Source organism: Carassius gibelio, chromosome A13 (genome assembly GCF_023724105.1).
Source record: "Carassius gibelio isolate Cgi1373 ecotype wild population from Czech Republic chromosome A13, carGib1.2-hapl.c, whole genome shotgun sequence".
NCBI lineage: Eukaryota > Metazoa > Chordata > Actinopteri > Cypriniformes > Cyprinidae > Carassius > Carassius gibelio.
Genome location: NC_068383.1, coordinates 7,100,636 through 7,126,293, shown reverse-complemented (window position 1 = coordinate 7,126,293; position 25,658 = coordinate 7,100,636). Strand labels below are relative to the sequence as shown.

The 25,658-nt window shown below is 35.6% G+C and overlaps 1 protein-coding gene across 2 annotated transcripts; it reads left to right on the top strand.

Moving 5' to 3' along the window:
- Positions 1 to 559: 559 nt before the first annotated feature.
- Positions 560 to 3,061, top strand: LOC128025994 (G-protein coupled receptor 4). 2 transcript variants are annotated; one of them, XM_052612651.1, is made up of 2 exons: positions 560 to 750; positions 1,259 to 3,061. In XM_052612651.1, exons 1-2 carry the CDS (start codon positions 716 to 718, stop codon positions 2,277 to 2,279), a joined length of 1,056 nt encoding a protein of 351 aa, XP_052468611.1. In that variant the 5' UTR covers positions 560 to 715; the 3' UTR covers positions 2,280 to 3,061. The 2 variants fall into 2 exon arrangements, with proteins under 2 accessions (XP_052468611.1, XP_052468612.1); XM_052612652.1 differs by having other exon boundaries at positions 561 to 750; positions 1,222 to 3,061.
- The last annotated feature ends 22,597 nt before the right edge of the window (positions 3,062 to 25,658 follow it).

The following is a 25,658-nucleotide window of genomic DNA, read 5'->3' as shown; positions in this document are numbered from 1 at the left end:
AAATAAATGTGAAGTATACTACTCTTTGGTAAGGGAAAGCTTCTTCAAATGCCCTTTTCAATAAAATTCTTAGTTATTTTACATGGACCAGGTCCAAATTATAAATGAATCAAATTAATGCAATTAATGAAATTATGGATTATAAATATTCATTTTGTATGTAAAACTAATTATTTTGATGCAAAAACAGTGCCTTTAATATAGACAATTTTTTCAGTGGCAAGGGTAACTGCTCTGTAGTTTAAAGTTGACTTTTTCATGCTAAATTCACTTTTTGTGTCAGAAAAGTCCAAGGTGACCATTGCATTAGTCAATGTAAAATGAAAATTACACAGCATTTTTATGTCCTGAAATATTTTTGTAATTATTTAATTTCTATATTCATTTATTTTAATTGTTTGCATGCATACAGTATATGGCTCATATCTGGTTTTGTTATCTAGATTAGTTCTTATTTACTGGCAAACATGACATGGCCAAAAAAAAAAAAGGTCAGTATGTTGGTTAAATGTTGGCTAAGCCATCCAGGATGTAAAGTCATATCCTCCTGACACATTTCCTCTGGTAAGTTAGTTCATGTTAGTCATGTGCTGAGCTTATGTACACAGAAATATGCTTATTTTTATGCTTTTTATGTTTTCCTTGCATCATATGAGGTCATGTTCCTGTAGGAAACTAAGTGACTTGAGTTGTCTCTGTGTTCAACAGTTACTTAATGAAAAATTCACGTTTCTTATCAGAACATATTAGGTAAGTACATATTTCAGATTTATTCATATTTATCTTTTGGAATTAGGTTATATTTTTACCAAGTGCAATGTAGTTTATCTAGGCACTAAATGTGCTAAAATAGTCTTGCATCACATTAAATTAAATCACACTAATGAACACATTTCATCTTATGGGACTGATTAAAAGGAAACACGCATACTGGTGCAAAAATAAACAGCTTGAATGGTTAGGTAAAAGCATCTGTCAAATGCATAAATGCGAATTTTGTGAAGCATATTTGTGCTTTACCTGATTTGAATGATTTCAAATGAGAACTGGGAAATGAAATGTTGAAATTCATTCTAAGCAAATTCCTAGTGTTTTGAAATACTTGTTCTGAAAAAAATGTATTTCCTGTGTATAATGTTGCATATATTTAGTCGGTGCTTCATTTATAAATGAAACTAACATAAAATGTTGCTAATGGCACTAGTTTTGTTTTGTGAATAGGATTCAAATCCATATAAAGAACACAAGACCACTATAGGCAAAAGATGAAGAACCACTTCAATGTTAGTGCCCTCACCAGCCTGAGCGTTCCTGTGACTCTGGGAAATGCTTGTGGAATTGATTTCAGTCAAGATGGCATCTTCCTTCCCGTCCTGTATGGAATCTTCTTCATCATCGGCACCCCTTTAAACCTGCTGGCGCTCTTTGGACTCTACAAACTCATCCAGTCGGAGAACGTTCTTCCAGTTTATGTCATCAACCTTCTGATCGCAGACCTGATTCAACTTCTGACTTTGCCTTTATGGATAGATTACTATGCCAATGGACACAATTGGCGCTTCGGACCCCAGAGCTGTCAGTTCATGGGTTTGTTTTTTTACATTAGCATTTATTCAGGCATCTTCTTCATGTGTATCATTGCTCTAGAACGTCACCTGGCCATCGCCAGACCTCTCAGTTTCAAGTATCTCCTTAACTTGAAGTTTGCTCGCTGGATAGCACTCAGCATTTGGATTCTAATTGCGGTGCCACCTGCCATTGCGTTAAACAAACTCTTTCCCAAGCAGGAAAATTACACTCTTTGTATCGAGAAGTATCCCTCAGAGGGCAGTTTTATCACCTACAGGCTAATTACTCTGCTTTTGTCCTTCATCATTCCCCTGAGCTTCATTGTTGGTCTCCATAGAGAGACTGTCCGCTCGCTGATGGCAATCAACCGGCTTTTATCCGAGGAGAAGAGAAGTATCAGGGGTCTGCTCACTCTTCTGGTGGCCGTATTTGTCATGGTGCTGGGACCCTATCATTTCATCGGCTGTTTGAAGTACGTCGGACTGCTTATACACAACAGTCCGTGTGTTTGGGAAAAGGCTATGTTTATGCCCTATCAGTTAGGACGAGGCTTTCTGAGCCTTAACAGTTTGCTGGATCCTGTGTTTTACATCTTTCTCCGCAAAGACTTTCGTGCAACCGCTGGGAAGTACTTCCCTTGCCTGAGGAGAGTGAGGAACAGATCGTATCGGACAGAGAATGTGTCAAGCTCTACTCTAGACTGTTCTTAAAGATTTCCTCCTGGTTATGTATTTGAAATACACTTTGGACAAAAAACTAAGAAACTATGCCAAACTCATACAAAAGGCCCTTAGACAAATGATTTAGCATCATTGCTCATTCTTAATTAGAAGACATATGGCATTGCTATGCTTTTAGTTAGCCTTGCTTGCTCCTGAATTTTGTTTTTCTGTTGAGCATTTCCACATCTGCACTGCTGGACTGATTTTTATTTTATTTAAATGTATCTTATTTTTTTTTTTATCTTAGTTTAGTTTAGTTATCTGTCAATCATTTCCATGTTAACACTTCAGGATTTAAATGAACAGTTTTATTCTATTTCATTACGGTCTTAGCAATAAACTCAGTATAGTGTAAAAAATGCATTTTAAATAGAAAGTTTTACATCAGCCAAATTTTTCTTTTTTCACATTTATATTTTCATTGTCAAAAAACAACAACATTATTTTATTTTAGTATATTTTAGTTTATTTCATTCATTTTAATATTATTTAAATTATTTACTCTCTGTTCGTTTATTTCTCAAATAGATGTAATTTATATACTTCCTATTTATCACACACACTGCAGATGCTATTTCAGGTGCAAAACTGAAACCACCGCTAGACAAATACATGTACATCTTACTTATAACCATCCTCAACAATTATATTTCTTTTTTATCCATATAACGTAATGCATAACTTCTGAATATTTTGATGGGAAGTCTGAGACATTTGGGATTGATGTTGCTTGTATAAATCTTCCTGAATAAAGTTCTTATTTTATCTTAGTTTAGTTTAATCTTGTATCATTAAAACAAATATTATTTAATTTCATTATTTCTTAGCTCAGGAGAGTTGCTGAAGAGTTGGGACTCTGTGCTTTCTTGTAGTGCCATCAGCCAACTAACACTGTCATTATATTCTTTTCTTTTGACTCCAGTGTAATTCGTCACCAAATCTGGAATGTGAGATTTCAATTTACATACAGACAGCTTTCTCAAAGTGTTAAATTTATGAAGATTCAGACAACAACAACGACAACAAAAAAGAACCCACATTATGCCCACATGAGCAAGTGTTTCGCATTCACAGGAAGCTGAGGTTTGACCAGTGAAATATGTTCCCATGCGATTTCATGATCAGTATCTGAAAGCTCTATTCCCGTGTGAAATGCCAACATGTCCCTTTCAATGTCTTTTTGGGAAAAATTAAGTTGGCAGACTTTAGATCTCCAACTACAGCTTGTCTCACTGTGAGATTTTTGTGCCAGAATTAATAATTACACCCACTGCTATCAACTGCAAAAGCAGAGACAGAGCCGTGTCTTGCCAAGGGTCGCAGCTTGCATTTAGGCCATTAGAAATATTCTGCAATTATAACATTTTATATTGATTTTTATCATTTGCCAACTCTATCTACATACTCACCTCTCAGTTTAATTCAGATGTCTATTGTTATAGGGCAGGGATCGGCAATCTGTGGCTCCCGAGCTGCATGCGCTCTTTCACCTTTCCGTGGTGGCTCCCAGTAGCATACCGCATAGAATTCGCGGGAGAGGTGTTCCCCTGACTTTTATTAAAACATAAACTCTTCCCCTGCACATTTTTGGGCAAGTGTGCTCATGTAGACTTTTTTCAACACCGAATCTAGAATTAAATTAAAAGAGACAAGATAGTCACAGCATTCTGAATACGTTTTATTCATAAACATATTACAAAAAACAAACTATACCTACCATAAGTGTGTGATTGACTTTAATCAGATCCAATGTGGAATTATGTCATAACAAAGTCTCTGGAATAATAAAAACGACATGATTTGATTTTTATAATGATTAATGAAAGTACAACTCAGCATGAAAAGTATGAATGTTCCACTTCATGGAAATTATTTTTTTAACAGGACATCTTACAAAATTTTACATGCAACTTTCATGTTATGTCGAGGATGTTTGTACAACGCTTTAGCGTAGTTGCAAAGTATATTTATAGAAAAGCAAAATGGAAGGTTACATAGAGATGGCTAATCTATTATTTTAAAAAAGAAAAAAGAAAGAAAGAAAAGTCATAGGCAAGTAACGTTAATCTGCCTAAAAAGATGCACACAATCGACCATATACCTTAAAATGGTCCAATTTGCATATATTTGATAACATATTTGTTTTTACCCGAGATACTAACGTTAACTTTAACAGTCAACTTAACGTACATCTTCGAACATATTTGCAAAGTGAATGTAACTTACGTCTAATGTTAGATGACAGTAAAAAAAAACAAAAAAAAAAAAAAAAACACGCCTAATCTGCTTAAGTGCAAAAAACAAACAAACAACAACAACAAAACAAAAAACAAATAGCCTTAGTAAGCCTACATAATGTTACTCAAATAGTTAAAATGATCAAGAAAAAGTACGTTAAGCAGGGAAGGACGAAAATATCTAACGTTCATTCCAGGGGCGGAGCGGGGGGTGGCTAATGGGGCTTAAGCCCCGAATGTTTTGTCAAAAGCCCCGAATCTTTTAGCTTTTTTAAAATAATTTCAACTTTGTTTCATTTCCTCTCAGTCTGTCAGACTGGAGCGGCAAAAAAAAAAGAAACAAAAGCTCTATTACTGTGCGTTGTGGCGGACGGTAAAGCATCACGCATCACTTCGCTTGTTTGGCAACTGCTGATAAAAACTAACGAAGAAGAATATAAATCATCTTCTTCGTCGTTGTCATTAGGGGCTGGTGGGCATAAATGGGGGAAAAAATCTCCCCTGCGGAGTACACCCCTGCAGCCCCCTAGGTTTGGGCTAAGCCCCGAATGTTTACATCTTCTGGCTCCGCCCCTGGTTCATTCGCTAAAAAGTGCAGTTGGCAGCTATGGTAAATCAAGATCGATCACATAATACAAAATAGCTTATATGTTAAAGTCTACATCAATTATACATGAAGAAAATATCTTACCTTTTATAATCTCAAAATCAACCGTTCTTCCTTAATCCTCTCACCGCTGAATCACCGTTGTCACGCACCCAGGTATTTTTTTGTGTGTGTGTTTTTGCGCATGCGCAACATTCGTATTCGCACTTTACTGCAACGAATTAGGCATGGTTTATGTGATTTGATCAGGTTGGTTTCGGATCCATTACGTTCGAGAATATGTTGAGAAAGCGTAATTAAGAATAATAATAATTATTTTATACTTTTTTAAATATACTTTATTTAAATAGTTTACTTCATTTCAATTACTGGCAAGAATCTTTTTTTTTTTTTTTTTTTTTTTTTTGAGTGTACATGTGTTTTTCAGTTAAGCAGCAACACAGGAACTGAGACATTGTGAAAGTGTTATATCATTGGTTGCTTCCCTCATGGCATCTCAAAAATCTGAACACCTTTGAAAAGCATTGCAATTCAAAGCAAACAATATGTATACACCAGCCATGTTGTTAATGTGCTGCTTCTTTGACTACATCTTCAAAAGATGTATTGAAGTCTGCATTTGATCATATTTTAGAGAAGAGTGTAGGCTGACCAACTATACCATACAGCTACCCACGTGCGGTTCTCTCTGAAAAAAAAAAAAAAAAAAAAACCTGTGGCAGTATTCCACACATCAAATCGTGTAGCTTTCTTTGTGCTTTATATGATCAGATAATTAAAAAAATTATTAGAAAAAATGCATTAATGTATTATTTGAGCTGCTCCCAAACCACATGTTTTAGTATAAATTCAGAATTCTTTCTGACTCTTTATACTTGCTTCTGTACTATGACATATAACAAACATTAGAGGCCATATCTGCTGATTGGCTTCATCACTCTGTCTCCTCTCCATCAGTAAGCTGGTGTGTGGTGGGCATTCTGGCGCACTATGGCTGCCGTCGCATCATCCAGGTGGATGCTGCACACTGGTGGTGGATGAGGAGATACCCCTGACTGTGTAAGCGCTTTGAGTATCTAGAAAAGCGCTATATAAATGTAAGGAATTATTATTATTATTAGTACATATATAGATCCGTATTCTTTGAACAAGCATGCTATATTCATGCCGCTATCGCAGTAGCATGCCATACACAATGGATGGACTTTTAAGGCTTCAGAGAAAATATCAGAGAACTTCTTTAGCACACACAAAATACAGACATCCTTATCACGTGTCCCCTCAGATTTTTGAGCCAAGTGGGTTTTGAATGCAGCATCCAAAAGATAAAAAATTGCAGAAAAAAAAAAAGAAAAAAAATTATATATATAAATATATATAAATCTTTAGTTTTTTAATTTTTTCTGACACAATCACATAGGTTTGACGTGGGGCACATCACTAGCTGCTAAATTCAAATCTGCGTTTGCTTACTGCCACGGAGCCAGACACATTTTTACAGCCCTGCACATTATAACCAATAACACATGATTCTGTTGAGCTTATGAATGCAGTGGCCGATTTTGAGAGGTTTGTTTATTTCGCAAGTCGCTGACTGAATGGTATGAACTTTTTTCCAGGGTTTCAGAACAGCTTATTTCAAAACTGCGTAATCAGGCAGGTGTGGCCTGTATGAGAATCTGCATAGGTCACTGATCATGTGCAGTTGGGGAAAGCCATTTACTTCAAATATCAGTCCTGATCGCAGAGGTTTTGTAAACGCCATAGCTTGTCATCTAACTATGGGTCTGCGTATTAAAGGGGTCCTATTGATAAGCTGTTTTTTGCTCTCATGCTTGGTGGTTATTATATAATTATTATATTATTATATCCACGGGGAAGTCGTGGCCTAATGGTTAGAGAGTCGGACTCCCAATCGAAAGGTTGTGAGTTCGAGTCCCGGGCCGGCAGGAATTGTGGGTGGGGGGAGTGCATGTACAGTTTCTCTCCACCTGCAAAACCACGACTTAGGTGCCCTTGAGCAAGGCATTGAACCCCCAACTGCTCCCCGGGCGCCGCAGCATAAATGGCTGCCCACTGCTCCGGGTGTGTGTTCACAGTGTGTGTGTGTGTGTGTGTGTGTGTGTGTGTGTTCACTGCTCTGTGTGTGTGCACTTCGGATGGGTTAAATGCAGAGCACAAATTCTGAGTATGGGTCACCATACTTGGCTGAATGTCACGTCACTTTCACTTTCATATATTATACACATTTTTCACATAATTTACATGTTCTCCCCGGCCTGGCACAAACAGCTCAGTTAATTCAGGACTTGGTGAAGACCCTTACAAAAAAAAAAAAAAAAAAAAAAAACGACAAAAAAAAAAAAAAAAAAAAGTGTTGCAATTGGTTAGCTGTCACAAGAATAACATTTGCCAACTGTTAGGAATGAGAGATTTCACACACAACTGACTTTAATAATCCACAGGATGAAACACAATGACATTCAGAACCAAAAAATACAGCCTGCACAGACTGGGGCTAAACACACAAGATAATTGTGAAGGCACAGGTGAATGGTATGCGTCGCCGTGATTTTGTCAAGTAAGACATGTTCCTGGATCAACATCATCAGATGATCCTGGATCAACATTATTGTCCAAAAATATAGGCTTATCCCAATTTCTGCCCTAAACCTAACCTTACCCATAATGCATTCCTAAAATCACAGAGATGTATAAAGTACTAGAGACCCATACTTGAGTAAAAGTACAAGTGCTCAATCAAAAAAGTGACTTGAGTAGAAGTTGAATTCTCTTTAAGCACCACACTAGAAGTACTAAACTATTCAACATTTTTTGTACTTAAGTATTGCAAGTAGTCTATTTTAAAATTTACTACTCAAGTACTGAAAGTAAAAGTACAAGTATTGTGTTATGTAGCTATTAAAGAAAGTAGTCAAAAGTTTGAACATATTGTTTTTACTATTTCAAATGATTAACCTAAAGGACAATCACAATTCCTTTGACTGTAACTTTTTGTAAACAAACAGATTAAAGGGTTATTTCGCACAATTTGCAAAATTATGTCATTAATAACTTACCCTCATGTTCTTTCAAACATGTAAGACCTCCGTTTATCTTTGGAACACAGTTTGAGATATTTTAGATTTAGTCCGAGAGCTCTCAGTCCCTCCATTGAAGCTGTGTGTACGGTATACTGTCCATGTCCAGAAAGGTAAGAAAAACATCTTCAAAGTAGTCCATGTGACATCAGAGGGTCCGTTAAATATAAAAAATTGCAAAAAAACTAAGACTTTATTCAGCATTGTTTTCTCTTCCGTGTCTGTTGTTAGACAGTTCAAAACAAAGCATTTTGTGATATCCGGTTCGCGAAAGAATCATTAGATGTAACCGGATCTTTTTTAAACAGTTCACCAAATCGAACTGAATTGTTTTAAACGGTTCGCATCTCCAATACGCATTAATCCACAAATGATTTAAGTTGTTTACTTTTTAATGTGGCTGACACTCCCTCTGAGTTAAAACAAGCCAATATCGCGGAATAATTCATTTACTCAAACAGTAGCCTACACTGACTGAACTGCTGTGAAGAGAGAACTGAAGATGAACACCGAGCCGAGCCAGATAATGAACAAAAGACTGACAAGTTCACGAGTCATGAACCGTTTACGAATTTGTAGCTGATGATACTGCGCATGTGTGATTCAGTGTGAAGCAGACCGACACACAGAGCGCTGGACCGAACTGATTCTTTTGGTGATTGATTCTGAACTGATTCTGTGCTAATATTATGAGCCCAGGTAAACCAAAGGCTTGCAATCATCGCCAATGACGTCATTACGTCGAGCGCAAAATAACCGGTGAACTGTTTTCTTCAACCGGTTTATTGAATCGAACTGTCAGAAAGAACTACTGGTGATCCGGAAACCGATGCAACCGGTTCTTGGCTCGTGAACGAGTCATTATCTGGCTCGGCTCTGTGTTTATCTTTCTCTTCACAGCAGTTCAGTCAGCACGTGCAGTCTTCTTAATCGCTTGATTCGCTCAATGATGTGCCAGCTTCATCAAACCTGCCATCTACAGTTCTGAGAAATTATGGCTTATTACAAGAGTGTAGAAACACCTTACCCTGATTTTAAGCCTAAAACAGATATTTCTAGAAAAGTTATATCTCTATTCTGATTGGTTGATTGGTGTGACAAAGCTGACCTAATTGTCACTGCTGGGCAAAACTGGTGCGCACACACACACACACACACACTTAAGCAGAAATACTTACCTTTGTAAAAACTCACGCTCGTTTCCCTCCTGCTGTTCTGCCGTCGGCAGCGTGGGTGCACACGCGGTTCCGATGGCACATACGCGTTGGACATTATTTAATCTTCCCCTCCACATCCTTCAATATTCATAACCCCGGACATTTTACACACTCACACTGCACATTGTTGGATGTTGTCTTGTCTCGTCAGTGTTTGTTATATTGAATTGGGCGTGCGATGGTCGGTGTTCCGGTGTGAGACGCTGCCAAACAGAGCGATCGAGCGGCGATCAGTTATGACTTCCGCAGCACTCCGGAAACCAGCCAAACCATTATTTTATATTAGTAGGAGGTACCTTGTTTTTGTGTGTATATAAATTAAATGGTTAAATGTATTATTTTTGTGTTAATGTTTTATTTGTTGATTATGTTTTTGAGATTGTGTTTAGTATTAATTATTTGTGTAAAAGAAGTAGAAATGCCTGAAGTAGTGGGTTTTTACCGTCTGTTATTACCCATTTCAGAAGTCCCATGTGAAGGGGGTGGAGTGTGGCCTATATAAGGGCAGGCCAGATTAAAAACTCATCACTTGTTTACCAAGTTGGAGCTAGAGTGCATCTGTGGTGCCTCAAGCGATCTTTCCAACTCCTGTATATTTACTTTTTTCATTTGGATTATTCTAGGGGTGCTCTGATCACGATCGGCCGATCGTTAATGTGCATCTCGTCAGTAAAGCCGGTTCTCTAATCAGCGGTTAATTCCATCAGGTGAGTGATTTCACATAGAGCAGCTGTTACTACACAGAGCCGTTGTTAACTGAGAAGATGCGCCAAAAAACACTGAAAATGAAGTGGATTTGCGCATCTTCTCTATTAACACGCTTCCAGTGTGAATACTCGCAAGAATCTGCTGCTGCAGTGACGATGTAGTTGTGCGAATGCGCTGCTCGCGCACAGCTCACGCTTGCAGTGTGAAACAGGGGTAAGTTCTCCAAAAAATGTTAGGGACTAAATATCACGTTATTGGTATTGTCGCTTCGACCTGCGGACATGAAAAACAACCAAAGACTTGGCAACACTGGTTGGCATATACTACACAGAGCCATAATTCACTGACAATCTACACAAAATCGTTTTTTTTCGATTTTGAAAGCGATTTTGTGTTAGTTGTCGGTGGACTACGCCTCTATGTAGTAACTGCCGCTCCACCTGAACCAGTGTTGCCACATCCGTGGTTGTTTTTCATGTCCGCCGGTTGAAGAAACCCCAATCCCAATAACTTGATTTAGCGCCTAAAATGTGACTTTTACCAAGGCAACCCTTCCAATAAACGTATATTTTAACCCCGGGAAGCGATTTTTAGCGGGGAACCTCCTTGAAACGCGTTTTTGGCTAGTTTTGGACTAGTTTTGAGAAGCAACTGGTCAGGATTTTTTGTGAAAACCTGGCAACCCTGATTTGAACGCATGTGCTGGAAATATATGCTACTAATTACAGGAGCATTACTGATGAGATGAGCAAGAAAATCGCATTCGACACAGCCCTACTGAAATTTCATGCACCCATGGCAGGCAAAGAAGACATCTCAGTCAATAAGAATCTCTCTTGACTTCAGTGAATTCAAACATATCCTTGAGATATGGCCATGGGTGATCCCTGTCGGGAATCTCTGGATCATTGCGGGCAGCAAGAGCTGCACTATCACCTATTTTAGCGGTCATCTTCCACCTCGAACTAACTGCTGTGTGAGCGTATGTTTGCAAAGAACTCGCAAAGCCGCGCATTCTTTTTTTTCAAAAGAAAACCTAATTTTTCAATGGTTTCTAAAATCAGTGTAACTTGAATCGGGCATGGGGAAATGTATCGGAGTAAAAAGTCTTTAATAAAGTAGTGGAGTAAAAGTGAAAGTAGATGCAAATAAAACATACTCAAGTAAAGTACAGATCCCCCCCCCCCGCCCCCCCCCCCAAAAAACTTAAGTAATGTAGCAAAGCATTTTTACTTCGTTACTTACCACCACTGTATGTAGGTTACTTGTTTAATTTCATAGAACGAAAAATTACAATTAAATTGTGATGAACCAAATAATCATGTTATAAAATGTTACAAAATCGAGTGTGAGATTTATTTTATTATTCATATTAATAATAATAATAATAATAATAACATCATCTTTTAGTCATATTTACTAATGATTGCACAGCCCCGCCAGTCAATGATCTAGCACCACCTCAGCACCTGCGATCAAAATTCTCTGGCTCCCGCCCCTGCTTGGCCACTTGTCACTTCACTATTCACAAGCAGTTTTTCAGAGATCCTAGTTACAGTTTCAGTCAGAATTATAACTACCCAGTTAACAATTTTTGGTTTCCAGAACATTCCCTGTTGGTTAGCCAGGAAAGTTTTTTTTAACATAAATAAAATGTTCCCTTTAGGTTAGGGGAACGTTCTGGGAACCTTCTAAAGTTATCTGAATGTTCCCAGAACGTTCTCCTAACCTCTTAACTCTGACATACCTTGCTGTCCGTCAGTAATCATCCCGTATATGCTGGACTGCCATCATCCTCCTCTTCCTCATCTGTTTGTTGGCAGACAATAGTGTTGCTCATCAGTTCCTGCAACGTAAACATTCTAGGCCCACACAACAATAATTCAATTAATGACGAAAAAGATATTGTTCATTTATTTTTAACTTACGTTTCCCACAAAAGCAAGTAAGCCGTGTTCGATGCAGTCTTGCACGTGAGGTGAACTGTGCGAGTTCCTTTATGAGCTTATAAGTGTCTGCACTAGTAAAATATTAAAAATGAATGCTCAACAATACTTACCAGAAGTGTTTTATGGAACTGAGTCTATACATACATATCTCTTGGTAAATAATCTTTTGTTTTGTTTACATTCAGCTCGTTCAATATACATACAAGCGTATAAAAGAATGATCTGCTGCATTACATAAATATAGATTTGCTATTGTTCAAAATATCTGAGAATGTTCTGTTCTTTAAAGCCCTTTTAATTTTTTTTTTTTTTTTTTTTACATTTTATCGCTGATATTTTGTTTCAAATTCACGTCATTAAACATATAGTTAACATTAAAAGATAATTTAAAAGTCTTAAGTCAAGTTTAAAATAGTTGTATGTTAATAATTGCTATATTAATGTAACAATCTATGAATGAACTATGCCTGGACTCTACAGCCAGACTCAGGCCGGTTACAGTGAACTGGAATTAGGCCATTTCTTTACAGCCGAATCCCAAACACATGCGCGAGAGTGAGCTGCGGGCAACAGTCGGCCTAGATAATACTTGCAGATGCTGAGTCTAAGCTGGAGGCGTCACAGGTCAGTCGAGCTTGGGCCAATTACTACATGCTATCTGGGTGGGTTTGTGACATCACAAACCCTGATAAACCCCGCCCCCGGGAACATGCAACAAATGGGTGAGCCCATGCTTTGCTATGTTAGAGAAAAGGAAGAAAAATAGAGGTGCTCGTAAAAATATATTTATTAGATTCTATTGGATTAACAAGTTTCAAATGCAATAAAGGTCAAGTAGGTTAATTTTTTTTTTTTTTTGTATTTTTTTTTTTTTTAAGCATTAAGACTGCACCCCAACACAATCAAGCCTAGAAAAAAAAACCATGTGAACCACCCCTTTAAACTATCAGTTGCAACAGAGTCACGTTAATCTGTTATATTTCACTTCATGGATATTTCACTTTAAATATCACATGCTGCAATAAAATAACATTGCCAGATTCGTGTTAATCTGTTATGGATAAAATTAAATGCGGTTTTAGCGTGCAAGATGCAACGATATATAATTTTTCAGAAATGTTGACACACATTTTTCCAAAAAGTGTGGTTGTGCTTCATAGTAAGTATATCAAGCACTATAGTATTGATTTCAGTAGGTATGTAGTAGATTGTCTCACAAAGGAATGGCAGCATTTTGATTTTACATTAGCACTTGTCTGTTCCTTTAACCTGCCTTGTCAATCACTGGGTCACGCAAACCTAAATTGCCAATGAGCTCATTCTTAAACCCCTCAGTAATGATGTCGGTGGGCATGAGCGGTCTGTGCTGGTCCTGCATCAGGGCTTATTGATCCCCACACCTGAAATGCTCCTCAGATATGTATCAAGTCAGGGGTCTCTTATCAGTGACTTGCAGGCACATGCACGTCTTTAATGGAAAAATTTAACACAAAACTTAAAAAAAAAGACTCAAGAGACCTGAATATTTCAGTGAATGTTCAGCTGCTGGCGAATAACCAAGACAACAAGTTTTTTCTTTGTAACATTAATATTGTTGCTGTGCATAACAAACTGTAAATTATCATGAATGAAACAGATTTTGAAAAGAGTTGACTGGTCTATTAACTGACTTTTTATTTTATAATAGATAAAATGGTATACTAGTCTTTCACACTAAAGCTAAAATATTAATTATGAATCATGCCCCTATGTCAGTTCACTCTGTGGCTATCTAGCAAATATAGCTCCTTCAACTTCTCCAATAGGAATGGGAAAAATGTAAAAGCTTTGAAACTGTCAGTCAATGTTATGTTTTACAATGGCATTATAAATTGTCCTTTTTTTTAATAGCTCATATCCCTCAGAATAACCATATTTTTTTCAGGCTGGTTGAGATAATTGTTCATACTTAACTGGGTTAAGTGTGAGCAAACAGATGATTTCTCAATGAAAGAAGTGATTGGCTAATTTAACTGTAAGGTGGGACTTCTATTCCTCTATAATAAAGGCGATTGGCACTTTTAAGTCTAAGGCGGGACTGTAGCTGCCATATTGAGTGTTATGGTTTCTCCTTGAAAACACATGATTTATTTTGCAATTCTGGGTGACTGACTACTATTTGTTCATCACTGAAACACAATAACATGCAGTACTGTTCCTACTGGAGTGTTAAAGAGGCATCTATATAGCACATGTGGGTCTGCACACACTGATTAGCCTACACAGGACGATGCATAAAACCATGCTCTATTCCAAAAACTATTCCTACACTTGTCCTGGATTGTAGAAATGCTTTCATCTAAGACTTTGGAAATAAAAAGTATTCTTAAGCAGCACTATGTAGTAGCAATACCTAAACAGGAAGTAATGGAGGGTTGTGAAAAGCTTCATCTTACACCATACAGTGGAAACTTGTTACTTTCAACATAATGGTCAATTGGCACATTACAAACAAGCACAGGGTGAGGGGCAAAATGTCTTCAATTTAATGTAGCTATTTGATTTAGTTGTGGTGACATTCTTTCACACTTCCAGTATAATTCATGTACTGAAATTCAGAAGGTTTATGTCTGACTAAAACAACTGAACAAAATGCATCATATTTTGTTAGGAATCATTATTGTGTTGATGTGTCTGTACCCAAAGCCTTTGTCAATGATGCATCGCTTTTTGTTTTTGTTTTTTCCTCTCCAGATTTATTTAAAGTTATATCTGGATTTTTTTTTTCTGATCTGTTTCTGTAAAATTACTACATTCTTACACACCATTTAACCAACAAACTCATGTTTAATTAATTGCCCTCAAAACCATCAGTAATGACTGAAATATAAAACACTGATATAGTCTCACAGTGAAATTCATTATATATATATATATATATATATATATATATATATATATATATATATATATATATATATATATATATATATATATATTTATATGCCTATTGTGTGAAATGACTGTGTGTTTCCTAACAATTATCTGACCTCCTACAAAGAAGGAAACAAATTGAGCATGTTGCAAAATGTATTTAACACAGTGTTGTAGCTGTTTATATAATTAAGTGAGTGTACATAACAGATGAATGCTCATGACCCTAACCAATGGAAATTATTAGTTATTATACCATAGAAGAACAATATTTATTTTCAGAATCGGAGACTGGAACATTGCATTATATCCTATATATGTTTGTAGTGCAATTTATTGCCTGTGGCGTTACATACTGCAAATTACTAAACTGTTCTCAGTCCATTAGTTTGTGCAATTTGTTGGTTTCTTCAAACAGAGATACTATGTTGTCCACTGGAGCCAGAAAGTGATGAAACAGAAGGATATTTGTTCCTTCAGTGTGAGGTAAGATATATATATATATATATATATATATATATATATATATATATATATATATATATAATTATGTTATTTGCATATATATTTGTTACTTATATATATGTTATTTGCAATCAGTTCAAATTGATTGCTAATTTCTTATTCTTGTTCTTTCTTTCTTTTTCTTCATTTTCCTAAATCTATTTTAATTCTTTATTTAATTACCTTTGGGGTTACCATTTTACACCCCCCAAATGTATTAAATTATGTGTTTATTTTTTTTTTTCAGAATTAATCATACTTAATCTGTTTTGGCAAACATAATTTCAATATTCAATCAATTTTGCCAATAAGGCAATGTAATATTCCACCCTTAGTAAGAAAGAACAACTGGAGAGTACTCTTTCTCGAGGATGTCTGAGAAGAATGATTTGGGGAAGAAGCTGTACAGTTAACCGCAGCTTTGATGAATGCCGAGGAGCAACAAAGAAAGCTGTTCAGCGCTGTCTAGCTAATTGGCAGGTTTTTAAAATTTATCACCAGCCAAACAGCTCAAAGCTAAGAGTGTCCTGAAAAATGAATACAGAAATTATCTGAGAATGTTTACCATCAACATGCAGAATAAAATAAAGAGGAGGAAAATTACTGTTTTCTGAAACAGGCAAGACAAATGGGTTTGGTTTTAGCAATGCAAGCCATGCTCACGTAATTTTTTGACAGATTTTCAGCGGGTAACAAAATACATTCAAAGTTCAATATTAATATTATGGTCCTCAACACATTAATATGCAATCAGCTGGTCAATAAAAGAAAAGCAGACATTGCTTATGTTGGGTGTAAGCGTGGCTGGTTGGATGATGGAAGTGTCAGCATGAGTAATGGATTCACAGTGTTGTCAGTGGAAATATGGGTGACTGCCTAAATCCATTAGGAAAATGATGATGGATGAATCAACTGACTAGCATGTGCTTGTCTTTGTTGTACATACAGCTGTTGTTTAATGCCCTTTGCAACCTAATCAATGATCTTGTGAACCTTCTCAAGATGTGACTCTGAATAACACATAAGAATGTACTTTAAAACTAAAACACAAATTTTAGATGCCTACTCGCTTGCTTTACACGAGTAAAATGAGGAAATACTACATAATTAATTTTACAACAAAATTCTACCTATTTCCAGCAAGCTTTGCATCAGGCTGAATGGGAAGAATTAATGTATAAAAGAAGTGCTATTCTAGGTTTTTGTGATGTTTTCGAGTGTGATGGACACTGTTAGTCGTTAATGTTCTGTTATGTTTGGATTTGAACGAGTTAGGGTTAGGGTTTTTAGGATGTTTAAGGGTTATCAGTGGTGAATATTAGACTTATACTGCAGATTGAAGGTGCGATATAGCAGATAGAAAAGTAAATATTAAGTTAATTTTACTTGGATGTTCTCCCCATCAACATGCCTTAGGTATGGATGCTTCTATGTTTTGAAGAAAGCCTTGCTGTCTATAATCAGTTTATCAGAGATGATTGGCTAGCTAAACCAAGGTCACTCGCCATATTAAGTTTTGAATACAAATCAAGTAAATAGTATTTGCATATTGCTTTGCACTCTACACATTGTTTCAAAGCAGCTATACAGTAAATCATGATGCCACATACAGTAATTTCATTTAGCAGATTACAGCTGGGAGACGACAGTTAATATAGAACATTTTGCATTGATAAACAAACATTTTGCATTGATAAACAAACAGTTGAGATTTTAATGAATCCCTCAAAAAGTATTAATTTATTTATAAATCATACTTACTATAAATAGTAAAAAAATGTACTATTGATTAAGGACTAGAATTTTAATCGCATTAAGGCATCTTTACAGTATATGCATAGAAACAAGTTGTGAGAGAGTGTCATGAAACCCCCATTATTTGGACTATATTGAATATTATCTTGTACTTCTTTCATCTGAGATAATTTGAGGTTTGGCTGGAAACGTCTGCTGATCCATTTCACCATTGTGGTGATACATTCTCATTCAGGCATGCGCTGTGGTTCCCATAGCAATGTCAGTTTTCATTTTCTCTTAACTTATGCCTGTTTGCATGCACTCTGGCTCCATTTCTCCTCCCTGGGCAGCTCTCAATTTTATGACTGATTAGCCAAAACTGATTTCCTATTCCTTTTTGTGTCTGAGACATTCAGACATCCCATCAACTGCAATCAAACAGCGAGGTAGAATTGATGGACAGGAAAGAGACACAGAGACCCTAAGGATTTGAATGTGCTGCCCTCCACTAAACGGATCAGATGCTTGTGGATGGACAAATGTATTCATTGTCATCTATATTTCAGCATCATACACATATTCAGGAAGTGCTCTTAGGAAACTTAGAAATCTGATCAATTACGTTTAAGAAGATGCCTTTTAAATTTATCTATTCTCATAGTGTTCTCATTTATGTTTTGATTAAATTGACTCTATTTGACAAGATGTATATAGTATAATCAATACTGCGCAAACTGCAAGCTCGCAGCTGTGAGATTCATTGCTAATGGTTACTCTTAAGGGTGCACATTTCATCAGTGTTGGACACAGAGCTTATGACAGAGGAATAAATCCTTTGAATTTAGAGACAGTTCACCCATAAACAAGAGTTTATGTCAGTTCAAACTTGAAGAATTGTAACAATTTGCTTAAAAAAAAATCAAAATATATATTTTTTATAATATTATAACAAATTTTTCATAATTTTATCTGAAATATGTATTAATATTTTTAATTGGCTTTTGTTTAGATTTTTTTCTCTTTTAATTTGAATTTGAATTTAGGTTTTAGTAAATGTATGCGTTGTGTCATTTTTATCAGCTTTTTCGAAAAATATTTGTATTTTTCTTTATTACCGTTTTTAGAATTTTAGGTACTTCAAATTAAACTTTATATCTCTTAGTTGCCAAGGCAGCTATTTTTTATTTAATATTTTGTATTTATTTAGGATTATGAACATGCCTGCAAAGTGTCGATATTCTGGAATGTGCATGGGTCAAAGACGAAATAGTGTTTAACCTGTTAACTGTCACTCACGTTTTTGAAGATAGACATGAATGTGCATGATACAAACCTAAATTTTTATAATTCATGACTGAAAACATTTTGTAACATGATTTTATGTGCCATTTACATGGTAATGCAATGTCTGATTTTAAAATGGGTTTTGAAGGATGAATTTTGAGATTTTATGTTTTCAAGTGACATATAACTTCTGATGATTTCTAAAATGTGATAGAGAAAAAGGCAACGAGGAAGTCTTTTTTTTAAACAAAGGTCAAAGCTCCTTTTGTAATGTAGATTTCTGAGGGTGCACTCTTGTCATAAATTCATCTATTACTTTTCCTACATAATTTTTAACAAAAAATATTGTTAAAATATATATTTGGGAGTCTTAGACCTTTCCAACGATATATAGTTTGTCAAGATTAGATTAGATTTGATTGTAATATAGTATAGTCAACGTAGGCGTTTGGCGTTTTCTATTTTATTTAATTGCAATTTTGTTTTTGTTTTCGTGAGCAAAAAATAAATATCATACATTTTCCCCTGATTTACAGGAGACACCCAGTAAAATGTCATTCAGTGTAACAAGCTTGTCAGGCATATTTACAACAAAAATCTATTTATGACATATTAAAAGAGTAATTACTTTCACCCCAAACACTAATGAGTTGTAATTTTACATTTTAACATTTGCCACTATCCTAGGTTTTGCCCATTTGTCAGTAAGAACGTTTTGCTAATTTAAAACACAATAAAATTTAGTATGCTCCATCATTCTTTTAGATGTTTTAATATGTACACGTCAGAATAAGCATGTTGTTTGAATTTTTGGATAAATATTGTGTTACACTGAATGACAATGTATCATTATTTCAACCAAATTTTGACATTTTATTCTCCAAAAACTTATTTGAAACCTTAAAAGTAGACATTTTACTTACATTTAATGTGGTTTCTATGGACACAAAATCACTTTTGTACATTTCTTTTGATGCAGACATCTTAATGTCTTTGACTCGCATACAAAAAAAAGATACAAAGGCAGCTCCATCAAATTAGCGATCATACCCAGATTTTTAACATAAAGGGTTAAAGGAAACACACTTTTTAGTGTTGTAAAAGAAATACCTTTTTCTGATTGGTCTTTTTTTTTTCAATTAATGCAGTCATATTTGAAAATTACATTCCATAGGTAAAATATAAATGTGATGTAAATCATAATTTGAGCTTGAATATTATCCATTCCGAACACTCTGATACAAAAGACAGATGTGACACCTTCTGCAGTGGTTATATTGTGAGTGTAACAGTTTAGTACTGATGACATGGCCTATAAGAAACTGGTTCAGTGCACAAAAACATTGACCTCATCCCCTCCAGTTAATCTGACGATTGCACTTGTGTAGCATGCTGGCCTCCTTGGGACCATATCTATTTTCTCTCTGCACTTTGAAACCAATCTTGAGCGGGGGATATCAAAAACATTGGCCCTGCCATGTACCCTAGGGAGACCTGGCAGGCATGTTCTCCTCAGACTGGCAGCCAAAAGTAAATTTAGCTGTCTTTGATGTTAGACTTGTTGCCACTGTATTCCAGTACCCTCAAGATGTGCCCCCAATTGAATAGAAGTGTCCCTTTTGATGCTGTCGATGAAAATAAGCCATCTGATGTAGTTTAAATAGAGAAATGTAGTAAAGTGAAGCTTTAGATGCACTGTTTAGAGAATGCAAATACAATTATTGTCATGCTCATTCTGTGAGCTATCCACCTTCAGATGTCCTCTAAATCATTTCTGCAACTACAAGAAAATAAAAGATCCATGCAAACAGTCTAAAAAAAGTAAGCGTAAGCATTTCTAATTATTCAAATCTTTGGCTATTTGGTAATACCACATTCATTTGACTTGTTCCACGGGACGGAAGGCTGCAATCGATTTTGTAGCTGTTGCTTGGAGCCTGGTATTTAATATTAAATGTGTCTTCACTGGTCTTTCAGGTCCAGCCAGCTTCGCTCTCACCTTAAACCCCATATCAAACAGCCACAGCTGTTGCAGAGCCCCAAGCAACGTCTTCCTAATTCAATTCAACTGCTTGTCACTGTGGGCAATGCTAGATAGAACATTATGTGAAAGGATAAACCTTTTCACTCTGCATTAGAAGAGAGGTTTTATCATTTATTTTTGACTTTGCCAGAGAAATAAATTAATCATACTCTCCCAGCATTATTTCCTCAACCATCAGGGCTTTCCACTTATCCAATTAATAATCCAGTAATGTTTCCTCAGACAGACAAGACAATTATTAAAAAATACTGGAAAAAAAGTTAATTTGTATGCAGTTATAGCATTCCATTATAGCAAATATCGGCTATGTGATTGTTTACATTAGTATCATACATCTATATATAAAGTTGGATATATATTAATGGTGAATACACAATACTAACATGAACTGAAACATGAAAACAGTTCCTGAATAGAATGAATATCATACCTTCATGCAAATCCTTTCCAGCCAGTACCAAGTACCAGTTATGTGATTTATTGATACTTTACTTTTATTTCACACGTTGCATGCTTGTAGTTTCTTTTGCGCTTTAGTGAAATGATATACACTGTGTGCTGCTGCATTTGCGAGTGCAATTTAAGATTGCAAGCTACAAGCACAATAATATAATTATTGTTCATTTTTCTGAGGTTAGAGACTGTTTATTTCATAACGAATTTTAAAAATAATGATAGAATAATGAAACTGACATTAAAGGGATAGTTCACACAAAAACTTAAATTACCCCATGATTTACTCACCCTCAGGGCATCCTATGTTTTATCTGACATTCCTCTTTCAGACGAATCCAATCGGAATTATATATAAAAAAATCCTGGCTCTTCCAAGCTGTATAATGGCAGTGAATGGTGCCCCTGTTCCTAAAAGCCAAAAAAAGTGCATCCATCCATCTTAAAACTACTCCACACAGCTCCGGAGTGTTAATAAAGGCCTTCTGAAGTGAAATGATGCATTAGTGTAATAAAAATATAGATTTTTAAAAATGTATAAACTGTAGTCTACAGCTTGTATCTATGTGTATGTCTCTCTCTCTCTCTCTCTCTCTCTCTCTCTCTCTCTCTCTCTCTCTCTCTCTATATATATATATATATATATATATAATTTATATATTATTATTATTTATATTATTTAATGATTTAATGGTTCCTTTTATGACTTTATGGTCTCACTTTATATGCCATCTTGGACTTTTGTGCTCATTGCAATATATTAGTATCTTGACAATGTATACAATGAGCCTATAGACAAACAAGTGTGCACTTGTTTGGAGTATTTATTGGTTAATTTTGACAATCAGCAACATGAGACCTGTCTGCTGTAACTGCACACCGAGTCTTTAAAAGATTCTCTTCAGGCTAATGTGCTTGAGTTACTTACGTGGAGCATCATAAGCTGCATATGGTTGTGGGAGCATTCAATCTTCTGTGGTAATGGGACTCTTCAGCCAGGGAGGAGGCTCAAATCATGGTTTGGCAAATCCATGCCAGCATATCAGACATCTGTCACTCCTAGCGGCCGCCTGCCATGTTGGGAGCCGTTCCTGGCAGCGTCTCTAGCAGATATCCTAAAATGTCTTCGACATGCACGACAGAATTTATCCTCGACCTCCTGTGGCAAACCATAGATCAGCCAGAACTTTTATTAAGTTTAGCTTGCAAACATATTGACTTGCAACACTCACTGTGAGATGTGATGACACACCAGTTCATCCCTGTAATTCATTATTGTTTGTGGGGGAAAAAAAAAATACATATCGTTTAGGGTGGGGACATTTTGGATGATTTTGTCCCACCACATTATGAAACAGCTTGTGGCAAGAATGTACAGGGTAGTATCTAATACAGATGAAACATCTTCAGTTGTTGATGTTTTAATTTTGTTAATGGGTTCTATGAGAGGCAATTGGGCACCAAAATTAGTTCTATTTTATGTTTTGCTGAGTGGTCATTGTGGTTGACATCAGTTGTGGAAAGCAATAGCAGCAATCTTCTCTACCACACACACACACAGTTCTTTCCATGAATTGCTGCAGTATATGTTCCTGTGAAATCCAGCCACTTTGAAGGCCTGTCATTACTAAAACTATACAGTTAAATAATCATTCTAATTCTATAAGAATAAAGACATCAGCACTACAACGGTAATAATAACAATGATGCAGAGAAATTAAATAATTCGCATGATTTTCAGAATTATATTTTTTCCAGCTGATGAAAGAAAAAACATTGACCACCAATCAGATTCCACGTGACTTCAAGCGTTTAAAGCGGCACATGACAAAACTGCAGTGCATGTTTATGAAAAATGGATCATTATTATCCATTGACATGGATGCTTACATAATTATTGTCATAGTTATCTTTATAGTTATCATTCTTTGTGTGAACTAGCTTTTACACATCTGTACATCAAATGTACAATATGGACTTACAGTAGAAAAAGCATGTTCTACAAATTTAAAATTTTAAGATTCATATATATTATTTTTTTGTTACAAATATATTTGTATGGTTTAGTTTTACTATTATATTGATGCATTTTTGTCTTTTATAATTTATTTTTTTAAGTGCGGATTGGCACTGATTATTATAGTATAAATAATTAATTAAATGGATTTGTAAACATTTGTTCATCTGTAAAGTACTTTCTTAATAAAATTCTTGTTATAAATTCTGTTCATATTCTATAAGCAATTAAGAGTAGACATAAAGGACTAGAGTTTGCATTAATTCCCAATGTACCATCAGACCCAAAGAATTGTAAATATCCCATGTTGGCCTAGAAAATGCAGTACATTTCAACTCTGCATGCAGCAAGTTGACTTCCCATATCTGGTACTCTCCAACTCCATACCTCCATTCGTTTTGCTGCTGTCAGCATTTCAACAACACCTCCAAACCCCCAAATGATTTTGGCAGCTGGAGGAATGCACAAACACCACAGCTAGAACATTTGAGGTGATTACTAATAGAGTTTATTATTGCCGATTTGGCAGGTCATTCAAGTGATGAGACATATTTCCAATGGCAAAGCTCTGGGTTGCAGTGCCGACGATGACTGTGGTGGAAATGCCTGCTGCAATATCTGTGGACCCTCATGAGCAAAAAGAAAAAAAAAAAAAAGAAAAAAGAAAAACCCTATCACCCAGAGAGTTGGCCTCACACAGGCTACCTACTGCTTTTAAATTCAGCCAAAAAAGCCTTTGAACAGTTCAGTTGAATGTGGCCAAGCTTCTTAGCAGCTTCCTAGGTTTATTTCCCAGAGGTGGCAGAGATAGAAATCACATACAGTACAGTATATTTCTATGAAAATGGTGATAGTCGGCAATAAACCCCCTTTTTACATATATAAAATGCAATAAGGAACAAAGGGGGGAGGGGAGGGAAGAATAGTGATTTGATATGTTGGAACACAAAAAGCTTTGGCACCCTCTGGTGTTAACTTTCTTTTCTAAGTTGATCCTGTTTTAGCTCAGCCCTGCATGGCAAACAAAGACTCCCTGGTGTTGTATAGCTATTACTTGATTAAAAGCCCAACATGGTAATTCCCAGCAGCCCAGATCTGAGTCTTGGACTTCACAGAGAATATGAAGACACGCTGTAGATATGAGCATGAATGAAAGGCTTTGTGCAAATGCAAAATCTCTCCAGTGTTATGCCACACTGCTATTAAAAACTGCAAGGCTGTGTGAGTATCATGAGAGTATTATGCCCTGAAATGGCTTAATTTTTTTTCAAAGTGTTGTGAAATGGAAGAAAAATCTACATTTAAAGTAATTTGGGCGTGAATTTACTAAACAGTTTTGTGCATGGTATTTTTCACTAGCTACTGTACCCACAAACCATTTAAACCAGGCATTAATATGATGCAATAGACATGCACAATGAATTTTCATTATTTTCAGTGCAGACACATACAATTCTAAAGTAAATTAGCCTTATTATAGATGCAGTTAGCGTGTATAATAAGCCTGATGTAATCAATGAATGAAGAATTAAAGCTATAGTTCACCTAAAAATTGAAAAGTGAAAAAGCCTGTTGTTCTCTCGAATAAAAATTCACCAATATATTTGTTTACAACCCTTTTAGGCTGTTTTCACACTAAATGATCTGTACATATTTCTCTACCGATTCAGATGAGATTTTTATGTAATTATGTACAAAAATATTATTTTTTACAATTATTTGGTTACCAAATAATTCCTCAAACTATCTTATTTTGTGTTCTGCAGAAGAAAGAAAGTCAAACAGTTTTGAAACGACTTGCAAATAAATGAATGGTGCTTTTTGGGTGAACAGGTGGTTAAAACAGGTGAATAAAATAATGCAAATATATATATATATATATATATATATATATATATATATATATATATATATATATATATATATATATCTTTGTTTTTTTTTGGACGTAATAAATCAAAAGATTATTTGAGTTTTTACAAGACAATGTGGCAACACTTTAGTTTGGGGACCTGTTTTTACTATTGACTACGACTTAGATGCTTTCATATGTTAAACATAAAAGAAAATATTTTGAAGATTGATGGTAATCAAACAGTTGGTGGTTGGAAGTCAACGGCAACCACCAACTGTTTGATTTTTTTCATTTTTGGATGAAATATCCCTTTAAATTTAGGTATGGGGTCAGATGAAGGGATCTAAAACATGTTCATGCAAAATAAGCTAATATGCTAGTTATATGCATGCTAATAAGCAACTAGTTAATAGTGAGATTTTGTCCCTAAACTAAAGTGTTACTGAAAATACAGTTCATTCAAATCACAGGGCATTTCAGTTTTTCTACTTTAAGATTTAATGTTTAATTCAATGTGTAACTGAAAGTTTTTTTTAATTATTATTGTATGTTTTAGTGCAGCTCATTCAGTTAAAAAACAGCACTGGCAGGGCCAAATCATCAAAATCGATCTTTTGTAAACGCACTTGAATATTAACATCAGTGTGCTTGTATATTGCTTACATCCATTCTCCTTGGTCTCATGCTCTCTTAGACTGAAGCTAAATATTATTTGTCAGAGCACAGCACGCTTGCACAGAC

What these genes read in the sequence shown, in the direction of transcription:
- LOC128025994 (XM_052612651.1), top strand. Translation starts at nt 716, where the DNA reads ATGAAAAATTCACGTTTCTTATCAGAACATATTAG. An exon ending in TTCTTATCAGAACATATTAG is followed by an intron (nt 751 to 1,258) that starts GTAAGTACATAT and finishes AGACCACTATAG; the next exon opens with GCAAAAGATGAAGAACCACT.